The sequence below is a fragment of the Pimephales promelas genome, chromosome 10 (assembly GCF_988280905.1).
Source record: "Pimephales promelas chromosome 10, fPimPro1.hap1.1, whole genome shotgun sequence".
In the NCBI taxonomy this organism is placed as follows: domain Eukaryota; kingdom Metazoa; phylum Chordata; class Actinopteri; order Cypriniformes; family Leuciscidae; genus Pimephales; species Pimephales promelas.
The window spans coordinates 6004124-6022175 of NC_142778.1; the positions used below are offsets into that span (position 1 = coordinate 6004124).

The 18052-nt window shown below is 37.1% G+C and overlaps 1 protein-coding gene across 2 annotated transcripts in view; it reads right to left on the reverse strand.

The window, feature by feature from the left end:
- Positions 1 to 1643: 1643 nt before the first annotated feature.
- The window catches only part of nectin1b (nectin cell adhesion molecule 1b), a 152012-nt gene continuing 135603 nt past the window's right edge, over positions 1644 to 18052 (reverse strand). For both annotated transcript variants that reach the window (XM_089135346.1, XM_039647359.2), the window contains exon 6: positions 1644 to 5431. In XM_089135346.1, coding sequence (XP_088991472.1) covers positions 4926 to 5431 — 506 coding nt within the window. In that variant the 3' untranslated portion in view covers positions 1644 to 4925. The remainder of the gene's footprint in view (positions 5432 to 18052) is intronic.

Sequence of the window (18052 nt, forward strand, 5' to 3'; positions counted from 1 at the left end):
AATGGTGGGTGATTCGCTCAGACGCATCACGTGGTGTACTCTGCCAATGTTAATTCATTGAGTTACTGCAGCTGTAGGCCTGTTATGCCTGCCGCGTTATTAAATAATCAGTGAAATCATGAGCTTGAAATATTAAATATTATTATTATTACTAAGGGCCTGAGCATTTATTCTGTTTTTGAGCATTTTTGTTTCCAATAGAAATGTATTAAATTCCCTACTTTTTTCTCAAAATTTGATTTTTGTCATTCTCCAGTACAAACATCTCAGCCTTTGTAGCACTTAGACCAAACTTACGCTTAGCAGTATTCTGAAGATGTTTTCAGAGGGATTTGTTAATAAATCATTCCTGGCGTGATTTATGTGTCATTTTATTTAAAAAAAAAATTATGGCGAAAATCAATTTTTTAAGGGTATGGACAGTATATTTTAATGAACGCATAAATCCTGAAATCCCTCTGAACTTTTTTTTTCATCTTCTGTGTAAACAAAATGAAAAAAAAAATGATAATAATTTTGCACCTGGCTTTATCATAGATCTATCTACCAAAAATATATGCAAAATCCTGAATATTTAATATTTTCGTTTAAAACGGGTGATTCCCTGGAGGTTGGAGATTTAGCTGCTTCATATTAATCATTTTTACACGTTGTGATAACTAACCCATGCCACTCCAACACCATGTACAGTACGTGTGGAAGTAGCAAGAGCAACGTTTCTCTATTTACTACGACGAGACACGCACAGGTGAGTGACGTATGGACGCAATGTTCCACGTAAAACATCCAGCTAGGTTTAAAATATAAACACTAATAGGCTTACCATTGTAAATCAGGGAAAGGATTGATGATGTTGATTCATTATGTACATTTTGTTCATTCTGAACAAGAAAAAGTTACATAGTGTACCTTTAACACGCAGCATCTCAGGGCTTTATAATCAATATTTTACATGAGTAGATTATCTCATGTACAGTTATTATTGTTGCAGTTTTAGTAGCCTACATATATTGTTATTTTTCACATGCCACTTTGTAATTAAGCCAATTAAACTAGCCCTGATCCATAATCCCTATTGTTTCAGTATTCACTCTTTGTTTATTCTCTATATGCGTAATGTTTACAGTGCTCACATACTGTGAGTTACATTGCAGACGTATATCGACTGGAATGACAATAAACCTCGCTTTGTTTTGACTTGTCTAAAAATACTGATGAGTTCATGTTAGATTATGAATTAAGTTAACAGAGAAAAAATGTTTATATAAAGTCCACACACACACACACACACACACACATATATATATATATATATACATATATATATATACTGTATGTAGGTATAAACAAAATAATATTATTGTAAAAATACAACACATGAAGTAAAACATTAAAAAAAACAATTAAGTAAGTTAAAATGACACAATTAAAGTGTTTACAATTACAACAATATTTTGAGCATGCTCTGTAGGCCTTTGTTGTAACATTATTAAATATGACAATATATTAAAAAAATGATTTAAATGAATTAAAATGACATTTCTAGATTCAATATAATGACTATATCTATATAATGTGACAATAAAACACAGTTGCATACTGTAATTGTGAAGTGAAAAGAGAAGATAACAAATAAAAGCATCTTTGAACATTGAAATCATTTAATGTTTTAAAGCAAATACAGTTTACTTCACTGGGTCAACACATGTGAACAATATATATATTTTTTTCATATCATTACCGACCTCAGCAGACATACATTCACACGGCTGCATGAAGACAAGATCTTTCTTTATGCTTTTTTTTTTGTTTGTTTGTATGTTTGTTTGTTGCAGTTATGTACAAATTCATTGTAATGCATCAGCCCCACATCTCTATACACACCCCATTAACATATCAAAACCTATCTACCCAAGTCAATGTCAAAGTAGATTTATGGCAATAAGCTATACATCTCCAGCCGCCAGAGCGGTTTAATTTGTTTTCTAGTTCAGTTTCCGCTCAACGTCCAGACTTGAAACTCCGCCATTTCTGTTCCCCCTACACACAGTAAACCCAGCTATAGTTCCCAAGGTACATTATTTACAGTGGAATGTCAGGCTTTGAAGTGGGCAGTTAGAAAGACATGAGAATCTGGAATGAAAAATCTAAAATCCGTATATCTAAAGAAAACGAGGAACATAAAAAAGCAGTATTTTTTTTAAAAAAGTGTGTTTTTCTTTGTGCGCCCACGCAATTTAATGTTGCCAGAAGCCTCAACATCAACTGATACTCCAGATAAAAGAAAAGTAAACAATAAAGCAAAATGCAGGTAAAATGAAAATGAATTGTAGTCAATTGAAATGTCTTATTTTAGATTTAAAGCCTAAATAGCCATTTGGTGGATGGGTAAATTGTGCTTCGCTTTAGAAATAAAAAAGACAAAACCCTGGGAGCATGTTATCAATGAAAGAATGAAAGACAAATGAAAGTGATATGAACATAACTAAATCTTGTGCTTTAGCTAAAGTGATGCCAGTCTCTTTAACGACGGCCATGATTACGCAGCAGGTTTCCAGTTGTGAGCTGGTTAACAAAGTGCTGACGCACCAGCGATGTGCTGCTTTTTGTATTTTGTCATGTCACATGAAGCAGAGAGAATATTTCTATTCATGAGGGTTTAAAAAACCTGGTAAAAATACATCTTCTATAATAATACTCGAAGTCCAGGCGTTGCGCTTTCCACCACGCTGGCCGACTTGTGTAGATTCATATCTTTATCGTGTCAATGTCGTAAAAAATGTACAGTGAGGGGAGACGAGACACAATAACTCTAAAAAATAAAACAATATGTACAGGATTCAGATCTAAATAAAGACAAAACCTTACATCTCACACGTCATAGGCACTGCAATTTGTATAACGCTGCACATTGAACTTACTAAGCTAAAACACAAGGTTTGTACAGTTATTCATCATGTGGTCCGTTTTAGGTCAAATTAAGATGTGCACGGGTCTTTATCTATGATGTAAGCATTTTTCGGCTTTCCTCACGGTTTGGACCATAACTAGTCCATTCTTTTGATAATGGCTTCATCCACCAAACGGAGTGTGGTGCTCTGAGCTTTAATGCAGAAAAACAAAAAGCCCATCAGATTCTGTGCCGACCTGCTCATGGACAATAATTCTTAAGTAAGTGGCGTTCATCTGGAGTTTCCACCATTTACAGGTCCTCCTGGATTGTCTATGTGATTACAACGGTTCAGCATCCTAATCTCTCATCTTGTACAGCGTCCCGTTTAAGGCAGGCAAGAGAATTAAATATTTCATGGGGAAGCCATGATAAATTCCACTAACTGGTTTTTATCTGTTGGGTGATATGGATGCAGTTCTCTAGGAAATACAATCCTTTAGTGGAAAACTACCACTGAACACCAAACCCTGATTTAAAAAAGTGAGACAAAAGGCTGGACCAAACAAAGAGAGACAAAAAAACACACATGCATTAAAAATGCTTGTACATTTTGCAGCCAAAACAAGGTCAGTATCCTGATGAACAGCCATGTTATTCATTTAAATCCATACTAATTTGTAGCCAACAGGTCTGCTCCTTATAGAGGCTTTCAAAGATCCAGTGGTACATACATTTTTTGATTTCACTTTGGCTTGAGACATTTCCGCAATGTCATTCCCATGACCCATGCCTTTACCGTTACCTGCTCTCGAAAAAAAAAAAAAAAAGTTCTTCCATCAAGAGGTTCTAAATGGTGGTTGACACAAAAATCCCCTGTGGAGCTAAACATTACCGTTGAACCTGTTCATATTTACAAGATCTTGAATTCTTGAATTGGACATTTTGACCACTCCACATCACCAACTCTATATACTGTAACAAACACCCTGTCTTTATAACAACACCACATTCTACAGGATTATCCTTTTGCGTCTTAAGAGTTTCAGAGGAAATGGATTTTGGAAAGCGTCACTATGGGATGGCACATCCGAGGTGGATCTATGGATGGAGACTGACTAAGACTGGCATGGAGATTGGGTGGGTGTAGTATACAGTATCTGTCTAGGCCCCGTTCTGCATGAGCATATGACTAACGCTGCAGATGTGTTCCTCAGCTCTCAGCATAGCCAGGTCTTAAAATAAATACTGTTTTTGGAGAGCAGTCAGAACCCACATGCTTTTTTTCCCCCCCATTGGATTGTACGGACCTTTTCAGACCTCGTTCGTTAGTTCTGGACCTACATTAAGGGTCCTTTAAGATCTGATGTTTCCATTGAACACAATGGCGTTGATGTGAGCTTTGACCTTGTATTGACAAGTTTGGGCAAGAATAATTCTTCTACTGTTTAGTTCCACATTTTTAGGTAACCAACATTCCATATAAAAAGCAAGACGATATATAAAAATGAACAAAACTATTCGTGTAAAAGCAATGGTAATATGATAATGAGATTTGAAAAAAGACAAACAGATAAAAAAATAATCGTACATCCAGTGTAAGACTTTCACAACATGATCAGCAATATACCCCTTTCCAAAACAGTTACAGTCTCTTTTTATACATTTAATACATTTATAATAACAACAAAATGAGACAAAAAAAGGATAATACACTGTAATATTTTCAAGCGACCTGCCTGTCCAGCCATACTGGATGTCGACTGGTATCGGTCAGTGAGAAAACTTCTTGTTGTCGTAGCAGGTTCATCTAAAAGCATGTGGATGTGCAATGGATGATGGCGTGTTGCTATTTTTCTACAGCTGTTTCCGATGGACTCTGATGGGGGCGGAGGTTACTGGGTCAGGGGTGGGATGTGCAGATAAGGATAAACACATTGAGGGAGGGTTCTAGTGATGGAGGTGGGTGGGTGTGGTCGGATGCAGGAGAGGGCAAAAGGTCGTTGACCTTTTTTTTTTTCCGTCGCATGCCGCTCTACACGTACCACTCTTTCTTTGAAATAACAGAGCCGTCGGTTTGGGACACCATGTCGTCGGCGATCTCGGGCTCGGGGTCGTACTGGAAGGCGAGGGTCCGTTCGTCGTAATCACGACTTTCGCCTTCGTCTACGGTGAAATAGGGTCTCTTCAAATCCTCAGAGTTGCCGTCGAAATCCCGATCGCCGCCCTCGAAACCGCCGGGCCCGCTGATTTGAGCCGGCTTCTTTTCATCGTCCGAGTCGTCGGGGTACTGCAGGTTCTTGGGCATCGGGGGATGGGCAGGCACGCCACCGGCTTTGCTGTATCCATTCCCGAACACGTGTTTTTTGGTGCTGTAGTCACCCTTAAAGGTGCGCTGGCGACGCCGCAGGAAGAAGACGAGCAGCGCGATGGCGGCCGCCAGCAGGGCCACCCCACCAACCGCGCCGCCAATGGCAATGCCGGAACTGTGCTGCTCCAATGGGATCTCACGGCCATCGTGAGTCGGGAAGATAGGGAATTCTGGGTAGGAAAACACAGATGGAAGGGGAGAGTGTGTCAGTGCTCAGGTGGGAAGGAAGTGCATTTGTGCAGGTGCTCATTTTTGATGAGGAAAGGAATAAAGGGGAGGAGAAACAAAAGGGAAGACAGGAAGGAGCCCCCGCCCCATAACCCCCAACCCACCCACTCCTACAAAACCATCGCATTAGGATGGCTTCAGATAGAAAAGCAAGAACTGAATGTTCACTAAAAGCATGCATTTTATGGAAAGGACACAAGAACAAACACCCAAACCATTTCGAGTCTTGAATCTTTGGAGAACTAGAGCAGGGGTTTCCATTTAGCATGATTTTAAGACTAGTTTCTGTTCTTGTTTATTGGTTTCACCACATGACACACTCAATTAGATTGGCTACATTTAAATATCTTACAACCAATTCTATCTCCCAAGGTGACAAAAACTGAAGCATACTCTAAAGGTACCCATTGGCATCATTTAATCAATTGCTTTCATTTAATTTCTTTGCATGAATTTATAAAAATAGAAATCATAATTGTGTTTAAATTGAAAATAAAATTCATATATAATTATAAAATATATAATTTCATGACAATAAATGTTCCATGCCTTTCACGTATGTGTATTAATATCAACGGTTTCTAATTGAAAGCAATGGAGTTCCAGATTTGTCAATATAGCAACCACTTGGGTTACCTTTAACATATTAATAATGACGCTAAAGGCACATAACCATGATTTGATTCCTTGGGAGTGAGAATGAATTGGAAATGGACCCGCCATTCAAGTCTCAATGATGTTACAGTAAATGTTAAGCTTTTCCTCAACTTTAGGTTGCTTTAGACTAGCAAAATCTTGTTCCCCCCTCTATCTCTGACATAGCGTAAAGTTTAGTACATAGGTGTCCTTGATCTTTTAGGTTATTCACTGTACCACTTTAATCCATCTGGAAGTAAAACTTGCGTTAAAAGTAACAATCAGCACCAATTACAATAGAATAGAAAGCTCTTTAAAATCTGATTGACCCTCAAAAATTATGATTCAACATAAGCAGAATGTTGCGAGCATTTGAAGCTCTTGACCTTGCTGGCTTACATTGAATAAATGTTTTATAGCATACTTCGTTATTCTCTTAAACCATTCCATTGAAATACATTTATTTCCTTTTTGCTAAATGATTTAAAGCACAGATGAGAAGTCCTAATGCTGCAGGTGAAAGGCAAACCAAGCACTACTGCTCTCAAATGTCCATAGCGTCATTTTAATCAGTGATGTGGTTTTTATAGTCATGCTGGAACATAAATCCCCTGCAAGGCTACTGTACATAGTTACAGCTGACATACTGCTTGTGGTTTTGTTTTCAAAGCACATAAAAGACATGCATCCAACAGAAAGCAAGTGACACAGCATGTAATAAGCCCATGCAAAAAGTCAGTAAGCCATTTCTTAAAAGTTCCCAAAGCACTGCGATTTGCAAACAGCAATTAGAGTTGGAGAAGAAATTCAAACACGCTCACACACATACACGAAACTGAGACGCACAACTTTTTCAGCATCGGATCATTCACAATTGCTGGATTAACAGCTTATACGCTTACATGCGGTTTGTGAAGACTTTTCTTTGTGCGGGACTCCTTGTAAACATAACCAAACCGCTCCAAGTGTTACAACAGGTCAGTGCAAAAATCTACCAAACCTCAAATATACCATTACATAACCAAACCGCTCCAAGTGTTACAACAGGTCAGTGCAATAATCTACCAACACTCAAATATACCAAAACATAACCAAACCGCTCCAAGTGTTACAACAGGTCAGTGGAAAAATCTACAGTACCAACCCTCAAATATACCATTACATAACCAAACCGCTCCAAGTGTTACAACTTGCGACAAAACAAGAAGCTAGTTATATATCTCCCATGCTAAGCTTATTGAAACTACAGTATCAATACATTATGTTTAGCCATTTCATTTCTATTTGCGTCACATGCAAAAAACCAAATTGGAAATCAGTAGGGCTGGGTATTGAGAGAAATTTCACAATTCGATTCGATTTCAATTACGTTTCGATTCGATTCAATATCGATTATTTTGGATATCAGTTACAATAAATGGCAATTTTTCTCAAGGGAATCGAATCTCTTAAATGCTGTAAACTATGGGAGTCTAGTTGTAGCCTACTAGGCTTCATTAGCCTAATATGAAGGTAATAATGAACTGTTTTGTAGCTATACAAACACTTAAATTACACTTTTATTTATTTTTATAATAAGAAGATTATATGAAATATAAACATTTAAATGGTGGCTGTCATAAAAACTTGCCAGATTTATTCAAATATGCATTAAATATTGAAGAACATTAAGATTATAATGCATATAGCAAAATGGTCCTCTGGAGTTATTTTTTTTCTAGCTGACTAACGAGTTTGTGAGTTTTCTGAGGTAAATATGACGATACATTGATTACAAGCTGTTTAACTGACGTCTTTCCACGGTTGAAACGCTGATTGAGCGAATCAATGTGACATGATACGGATTTCGATAAGTTGTACTCTATCTTTTAACACACATTCAGATGTTCATTCATGTTTATTTCGCGCTGTAACTGGTATTATTAACCCGGAAGAGAGATAGCACTGCTGTTTCTCTTGAGCTGCGTCTCACGCCACAGCGCCAAAACGTTATTTATGTTTTTGAATTTCTAAAGAAAATGGACGTAATTTGAAAATTGAGACTTTGTTTCATATCAATAGTAACAAAGGACAAAGATTATTGCGATTTTTTTGGATGCGCGCAGCCGTGATACAATGTCCCATTCATTCAAACGAAACAGGATGACTAATCGATTCTTGAGATTTAAGAATCGATATCGGTTCGTAAAAATGAGAATTGATTAACATCGAGAAATCGATATTTATTACCCAGCCCTAGAAATCAGTATATTTGATTGGCAGTGATTGTCAATCTAACTAACAATGTAAGAAACTAAAACATCCAACAACATCGTATCAGCCTCACAAAACGACCTTCAAATGCCCTTCACAGGTTGTTAACACAACAGTTGTGCATAGTTAGCAGCGGAATACAACATCTGACAACAACAAAACAGTAGAAGCTAGACAGTCTGCGTCATATTTTCAGTTTGAAGTCTATGCCATTTACATGCGCTAATAGAATATGCCGGTTAAAAAGGTCAGCGGTTGCATTGTGATAGTTTCCGACTGCCTTATGCGACAGTGACTTATTGAATATAGGCAGTAATAAGGCGGTCAGGGTGAGCTGCATTTGACATATTCCAGCTCCTTAATGAGCTTCCATTCGAGACCTGGCAGAGCACCGTCTGGTACCCACCACACATGCGGTGATGGTCAGATATTTCTCATTGACACACTCAGACAGCTTGTGAAGGATTACGGTCATAAAAGGCAAAAAACCTCTAGGGATTCAATCCATCTCGTGCTTTAATCTGAGAATATAAAGTTAAATGCTAATAGGGAGAGGAAAAGGCATAGCACACTTTCAGAAGATACAAAAAGTGCACAAACGCAAACTTTTCGAGCTCAATTGAATGAATTGTTGCACTTTGAAATATGTGCAATTCATAACACAATGATATGCTCATATTTGATTCAAATGACACTATAGCTTTAGCATTCATTCTCTACTTCTTTGGTAAGTTGTCTTTTTCAAGTTATGACAGCAACAGTTTGAAGATAACCCTCGTAAGCAAGCTAGTCAAAGTTATTGAAATTGTAAACTTGTAAATTGTAAACTGTTGACGTTTATAGCAAGCTGTATAATGTCCGACTCCGAAACCATAGTGGATGTTATCTAGTGCACTCATTTAATCCCACAATGCACCGTAATTAAGGCTAGCAAATACCCATAATGTACTGTGAGAGTCGCGCGAGAGTGAACAGAAGATGGCGCCCACAGCAGAATCATCCATTCGTTTCCCAAACTGCTGGTCCAATGTGGCTACAGTGTAATATCATGCAGGTATACATTCATTTTTAATTGATTATTAAATAGTTTGATTAATGTTTATACATAATTGCCAATTGCCATGACAGCGCAGTCTCATCCCAAGACGTCATATAACTGACGTCTTTAGACGTATTTTGACTATACGTCAACATCCGCCTTTTTAGGGTATCCTTAAACGTCGGTTAGATGATGTTATCGGATCCTATCCCTACCCCAGACCTAAACCTACCCCGTCACCTAACCGACGTTAAAGGTAAAGCGTCAGTTGTACGACGGCCCGGGATTGTCATATAACCGACGTTTAAGGGTACCCTAAAAAGGCGGATGTTGACGTATGGTCGAAAGATGGTCAATAACTGACGTCTTGGGATGAGACTGTGTTAGCCATGACAGAGTTCAAGATAAATCTTTTCAATACCACTAGACCGGCAAAGTTTCGAACAATCGTTAAATAGCAAGCAAAAGCGGCAGCCCATTCGACACACTCAGTGTCCGAATTCGCTTTCTCGTTTTCGTTCACTCACTCAAGTTAGCTATATTGGTGGACAATTGTAGGGAATAGTGAATGAGGGTTTAGGAGGCAATTTAGGACACAGCCACAGTCCTTTTTTAGCTAACTATGTCGCCCCCTAGACTGTGGAGGATTGTTACCACTGCAATATGTTCCTGGCCATACAATGACTTTACTACTTTTTTAATTCACTATTAGAACACAAACTATTAGGACACCCTTGCTGAAACAAACCCCTGGTATAAGCTGGTATAAACTGGTTTTGCTGGTTTCCCATCTTAATCAATCTAGCATTCACATCGTTTAACTGGCCAGGCCAAGACGGCAGCTGGCAGGTTCCCCCAAACCCCTTTAAAACCAGCAAACAGACCAGTCTATCCAGACTAGGAGACCAGTTAACCGCCATAGGCAGGTTTAAACTGTTTCAGCATGGTCTTCAAGTATTTATTGCTGTTATTTTACTTTTTAACTTTTGCGTGTAGCATAATTAGCTGCCTATCTTGGCCAGGCCACTCCAGCAATAAAAACAAAACAGTTTTAATCTCAAGGTTTCCTGGTTAAATAAAGGTCTAATAATATAATGGGCTTACAAATGATTCCATTTCCTGCTTTAACAATATTAAACCATTATTTTAAATTCTCAAACACCCCTCATTAATGTTAATGACAAATGCTAACGCTAACAGGCTGCTGTTTCTAATATTGTGGGGTCACAGGAACAATTTAACTTCTGAAGTCTTTCTCTCGAATTTAATTCTACTGTGACACTCCACGGCTAAAGCCATTCAACCACTGGGACCCATTTACGTATACTCTACCTCTCTCTCTGTCTCCATCTCTCCTTCCTCGGCTCTTTCTATTCTAAGTTTAGTCAGAGAGTGTCCACACTGTGTTTTGGCCGCTGGTGGTGCGACCATTCTCTCAGCTATCAGCTCTGAAGTATTAATCTGGCCTTTAATGGGATTAGATGAACTGGGGGCTTCATTATACAGAGAGAGAGAGAGAAATCCACAAGACTGGAAGAGTTGAAAGAACCAGTCTTATTTCTCTAATTCGTTCCTCTTTCCTTCAGTGCACCTTTCTGTCAGTATCTCCTCAGCTCTCTCTCCATCACTCTAATTGGTAAACTCGTTTGTGCCCCTCATTTTTTTTCCTGCTGAAGGCGTCAGTTTATACTGCTTCTATATTTATGCCACACCATAACTAGCTCCAACCCAGACAGAAGCATTAAAACTGCAAAATGACCCCCATGAAAAATTATAGCAGATTATTTCAAACCGGAGACCCCTTATGAAGCCTATAAACATTTGCCACCCAAGAGTTTTTTTTTTTTTTTTTTTGGTTTTGTTTTATTTTGAATACATAAAAAAGCCTCACCCATGCAAAATCTTATGAAAATGAATGGCATATAGTTTTAGTGTATTAATTATGTGCTGTATATTTGTAGAGTTTTCATACATATTTATTTCAGTTTTAGTTATTTTAGTACATTAGGTTAAATTAAATGAACATAAGTAGCTGACATGAAATAACATCAAGTTTTTAATATTGTATTTTATTTCAGTTATCATTTATTATATTTCACAAATATGCAATGTTTTTAAAATGTTTTCGTATTCATATTTGCATGGAAAATGAGATTTGTTTCAATTAACAAATATATTTTGAGACAAAGGTCTTGTTAATTATTTTCTTGTTTTGTTCATTTCAAAGTAATTATAATCACATTTATAATTAAAACATATAAAAAAGTTATATTAATAATATAAAATATACTTTGAAAGCATATTGAAATATGTCATATCCTTTATCCTTAAAGCACTGTAAGATTTTATTTTATTAATTTTAATGGCAATGAAAAAAAGAGCCAATTCAATAATTTATTAAACTAAACTGGATATATATATATATATATATATATATATATATATATATATTGTTTAATACATCCAGGGATTATCCCACTTATACTATGGTCATTTGCCAGTATTGACAAATTGAAGCTGTTATAAATGTTTGCACCGCAAAATTTGACCTGAGGGGTAAAATTGATGGTTATTTTCATCAGTTACGGTCAATTAGATCTAACATTATGCCCACTTTAAATCAGTCACAGAGATGCAGAAGTATACATATACTTCACAATATAGGAGCAATGAAAGCAGATTTTCCTTAAGGCCTGCTTTAGCTCTTTTGTCCCTTATAGATCCTTTAAAGATCCTTCAAATGACTCCATCAGGCACACGACCTCACATATAATCAAAGGTATGGAGAAGAGAGACTAAGCCCTTGAAGACTTGATTTGCAAAAGGGATCAATGAGAGTATTTGCCTTATAGACAAAGTACTGAGGAATAAAAAGACAATATGATCCCACACTGCTCTTCACAACTCTGATTCTCCATATCCATCCTATCGCACATCCTTGAAAACGTATTTTAGCTCAATGTAGTAGCTCGATGCTAGCTTGGTTGATAAAGTTATTACAGGGAACATCTTAAAGTAATGGCTGTGTTCACACCATGTCGTGATAACCGTAATTTCAAAATGTTCTAGTCTGAGCTGGTCTGGTCAACTCGAAGCTCTCAGAACTTTCAGAGTTTACAAGTTGTAAATGCAAGTTGCATTTACAAGTTCAATGAATGCATTTTACAAGTTGGAATCTCAGAATTATGGTAACTGCGACATGGTGTGAAGGCAACACTTTTTCGTGACAGTTTAAAAATGAAATATCCAGTGAGAGGCGCTAAAAGCTCAATAACAGACCTAGTGTTAACAAAAGCAAACGTGACATAAAATGCAATCAGAACCACGGCATGTTAGCTTGACTTTGAGCTCTTTTACTCTACGGGATTCCTACGTATAAGTACAATACGAAACAAGCTTAATACGTCAGTCAAACCGATTATATGGAGCTGCAGTTAAGCGATGAAAAGTCCAAAATATATTCGTTTGCAAATCAGACACTATGTTAAAAAGTGTTATGAGGAATTGTGCAATTGTACGATTAAAAGCGCTAGAGTTCATTTCTGTTGGAAACTACGTATTGTACTTATTTTGCAAAAATGTTGCCACAGGTACGTTTTTCCAAAAAGCCTGTATTGTTTTCTCACAACTGGACGTTTTGAACAACCCGGTCTCATCCCAAGACGTCATATAACTGACGTTTTGGGACGTCTTTTGACCATACGTCAATATTCGCCTTTTTAGGGCCCCCTTAAACGTCGGTAGATGAGGTTATGGGATCCTAACTCTACCCCAGACCTAAACTTAACCCTAAACCTAACCCGTCACCTAACTGACGTTAAAGGTAAAGCGTCAGTTGTATGACGGCCCGGGATCGCCATCTACCGACGTTTAAGGGGGCCCTAAAAAGGCGGATATTGACGTATGGTCAAAAAACGTCCCAAGACGTCAGTTATATGACTTTTTGGGATGAGACTCTGTTATTTTGAACGTTCAAAAATAACGTTTTCACAAAATGAGAACGTTAGCGAGGGAGCTAACAGTGTTGTAGTCGAGACCACCTCACTCGAGTCCGAGTCGACACCGAGACCAGAGAGAGTCGAGTCCGAGTCGACACCGAGACCAGAGAGAGTCGAGTCCGAGTCAAGACCGAGTCCATAGAGAGTCGAGTCCAAGTCGAGTCCGAGACCAGAGACGGTCGAGTCCGAGTCGAGACCGAGACCAGTGAGGGTTGATTACCTAATTTACTTTTATTTACTTAGAGAAATCTTTTTTTTTTTTTTTTACTGAATTTACTTAGAGTTTAAAAAATATGATCAGTTTAGGGTAAAAAGGCCACATAGTAGGTGGTGTTAAAAGTAATTTTATTTTTATATATTTTATTAACATACATTAATAATCATGAAAAATATTTTGAATTGAACTCGAGTGGACTCGGGAATAATTCCGAGTCCTAAAAAAAAAATGTTCGAGTACGAGTCAATTCCGAGTCCAAATGGACACGAGTCCATGACGAGACCAAGACCATTAAAATATGGTCTCGAGACCGAGTCCGAGACGAGTCCGAGTCTCGAGTACTACAACACTGGGAGCTAACAAGCATTGAGCTTAAAACAAAAACCGCTATGCTACCTAAGTGCCGTTCATTACCTCAGGAACTGAATCTTTTTTTGGTAGAAAAGTCCACATACATTGTGTGTGGGCCTGTTGTTAATCACGCTGGTAATCATATTACCACAACACTAATAATTCAGCAGTCTCTGGCTGCTTTTCTTCATCAGATGGCAGGGAAGCGGAGCGAGGTGACAGACACGTAGCGTGTTTGCGTGAGAGGCGGTGGGGGATCTCAGACTTCAATGCCATGTCGCCAAAGGCTACACCTGCCAGAAGATAGATAAAACCTCGCTCGCAGTGCGTCTCCAACTGCCCTGATACTATTAAAGCTGACAAAAGAAACCGCCTATTAACACGCCTCTGGGAATATGCAGATATTGCCGTAACCTTGAGTGGCGATGGACAACCAGAACCCTGGTGAGATTAACTAAAAGAACCATGAAAAAAAAACGTAATTCAATCAAAGCGCGTTGATTTATAACGTGTGACATGCGGCATCACAGTCTTCCTGTTTGACTAATCATTAACCGGCTTTAATATGCTGTGACCATATTTTTATTCATCTCTAGCAAGTGTTTACATTTATTTACATTCATTTTCTTCCATACCAGTGTAATCTGCTGTGGCAATTACTAGCGAGTGAACACCGTCCAGCATATGTTCTCTGAGAACCACGGAGGTACGTAATAAACACTGAGCTTGCAACAGCTATTTTATAATGATCGCGTATTTACAGAAAAGCATCTATAAATACACCGAATAAAAATGAAATAAAATAAAAGTCTCAGTCAGATAGGGATCAGGAGGCTGCCGTCACTGTCATAAATCTAAATGAGCTGATGAGCTGCTCTTCTCGTCTCATGTGAGACTGACGACATTTCTGAATTTAGCTCTAACCAGATAGTGTGGAAGATGTGTGTGAAGTAAACAGCCCTGTGCGAATGGGCGGGTGTTTATGTTGTAATATGTGTGTGAGAGAAAGGACTCAAGGGGAGTTCATGGGGTATGAAATACTGTTGCTGTTTCCTAACTAGGGACTATTTTCTCACTCGTACACTCCCAGTTATTATGCTTTCAATCATGATTTAAGTGATTCTAAAATTATTATTAATTATCAACCATCCAGCACACCATAGCAATTATAGATTATCAGAACACCTTAAAAATATAACTATATCGGTCTGAGTTTTCACAGATAACTCCACGTATAATTTGTACAGAACTAAAAACATTCTATAAATGATCACAATTATTTAGTCAGAGCCATCAAAGCATGGGGCGGGGCCCAGTGTGTGTAGCGAAAGAATATTTCTGGAATATTACTTGTATTGATGGATTTAAATAATTAAGATAGTTTATTTAAAGTTTATTTAAAAATGTTCCTCTTTGTCACCATCTCTGTTCGAAATATGTAATTGCAGTCATTCGCGGAATCATCAACTTTACGCGAGTTGTACTTCGGCATGGCACAGCGTGGATGAACACAATGTTTTTTGAGGAGAGTGTGCAGCTGGCAGTTGCCACACTGGTGTGGATTCTGGGATTCATAATCACAGATTATTATTATTTATTTATTTTTTTAAAGTATGACCAAGCAGAGAGTTTTAAACACTGGCCGGTTAAGTCTACGGACTGCAGCTTTAATTATAAAATGTTACTATATATATATATATATATATATATATATATTTTAATGTAATATTTTATAATTAAACTTACTATGTTAATTATTTATATGTGCTCATTTTTCATGAATTAATGCATTTATATAATATTTAATATTATTATGCTTACTCTCTCTCTCTCTCTCTCTCTCTCTCTCGCTCTCTCTCTCTCTCTCTCTATATATATATATATATATATATATATATATATATATGTGTGTGTGTGTGTGTGTGTGTGTGTGTGTGTGTGTGTGTGTGTGCATACATCTTTTTAAATAGATAAAGCCGGTTACTAGGTGATACATGATCTAGGTTTGCTGCTTTATGTGCATGAGCGTGTCTATACAAGCAGCATCACAGTGAGGGAGGCCATTCACATTCCTAACCTCTATCACCATCATGCTCTGATACAGAAAACTGTCCAACAGAGGCAAGGAGACTAGATAAAAGTCGATATAAAGATAGGGAAATTGAGCAGCGAGGGATGTGAGCAGAATATAGTGAATGGGCCAAAAAAAAAAAAAAAAAAAATAGAGGGAGAATAGGAAAAAGAGAGTGACATAAAGAGAGAGTTAGGGAGGGCCAGTAATGGAGGAGGATGTGTTTACTCAGTAATTCAAGTGAGAGACCGTCAGAGCGTAAGCGAGAGAGAGAGAGAGAGAGAGAGAGAGAGAGAGAGAGAGAGAGAGAGAGAGAGAGAGAGAGAGAGAGAGAGAGAGAGAGAGAGAGAGATTGCTTGTTACTCTTCTGACTGGATTTGCCCACGGTTGTGAAGTCATGGAAATGTAATGCTGCCACAAAGGATAAATCCTCATCAGCGAGCTAAACTCAACAAGCAAACTTTCTCTCCAGAACACCACACAAAAGGCTCCTTCTCTCCCACTTTTCCTCCATCCGCTTAGAGCATGCCATCATTCCTTTCCTTGCTTCCACACAAGGCTTTGCGCTTTAGTCAAATATGGGCTAATATTCCGGGTTCGGAGATGAGCTCATTTCAATTGACAATATTTGCGGTGTGCTGCTAATTACCTCAGAAAATCGTTTAGACTCGTCCGTCAATTTGTAAAGACCCTCCATGATTAAAAAAATGTATTTTTGAGTGCCAATACATTTTTATATTTTTTATTCAATTTCATTTTATTATTTCGTTTCATTTTAGTTGACTTATTTTTAGTTTTAGTTAAGTTTTATCTTAAAACATCAAGACTAAAATAATATAAGAAATGTTGGCTTGGTAACTGGAATTAAATTAAATGAAATATTTTATTTTATTTCATTACTTAATTTCATTGATTTTATTACATTATTTTGTTTCATTTTAGTTCTCTTTTTCATTTTTGTTAAGTTTTATCTTAAAACATCAAGACTAAAAGAAAATAAGAAATGTTGGCTTGGTAAATGTAATTAAACAAAATGAAACATTTTATTTCATTATTTCATTTCATTCATTTTATTACATTATTTCATTTCATTTTAGTTAACTTTATTGTTTTAGAAACTTTTTCGTTTTAGTTTTTATCTTAAACATCAAGACTAAAAGAAAATAAGAAATGTTGGCTTGGTAACTGGAATTAAGTGAAATTAAAAATTGTATTTTATTTCATTTCATTATTTCATTTCATTACTTTGTTTCATTTTAGTTCACTTTTTTATTTGAGAAACTTTTTCATTTTTGTTAAGTTTTATCTTAAAACATCAAGACTAAAAGAAAATAAGAAATGTTGGCTTGGTAAATGGAATTAAATGAAATTAAACAATTTATTTCATTTCAGTTCATTGTTTCGTTTAATTTTAGTTCACTTTTTTATTTTAGAAACTTTTTGTTTTAGATAAGTTTTATCTTAAAACATCAAGACTAAAAGAAAATAAGAAATGTTGGCTTGGTAACAGGAATTAAATGAAATTAAACATTTTATTTTATTTCATTTCATTATTTAGTTTCATTTTATTTTACTTTTTTTATTTTAGAATTTTTTTTTTTTTTTTTTTAAGTCTGGTTTGGAATGACATGAAGTGAGTGAAAGATGACAGATGAACTCTCCCTTTAACTGTCAGTTCTAAAAATGTCAACCTTTGAACGTGAGCCTGCACTGAGAGTGATAACATGACGGAAATCTGTTGACACCGAGAGATGGTGACACATTTTACGCTCTGACCTGGACTCATGCTGGCATCCGCAGCTCATGAGAGATTTTCCCCAAAGAGCCGGATGGATTTTTAGACATAAGCGCTGGTCTAATCTCATTTAGTTGCGGCATCCTCGTATCAAACGATTTCTCTGCCTGATAGGTAATCGGAACGACTGCGCATCATAACGCCACATGCGTGTGCGTCTCTTGCACAACATGGTAAAGGCTAGGCTTGCCGTTTCTGATAAG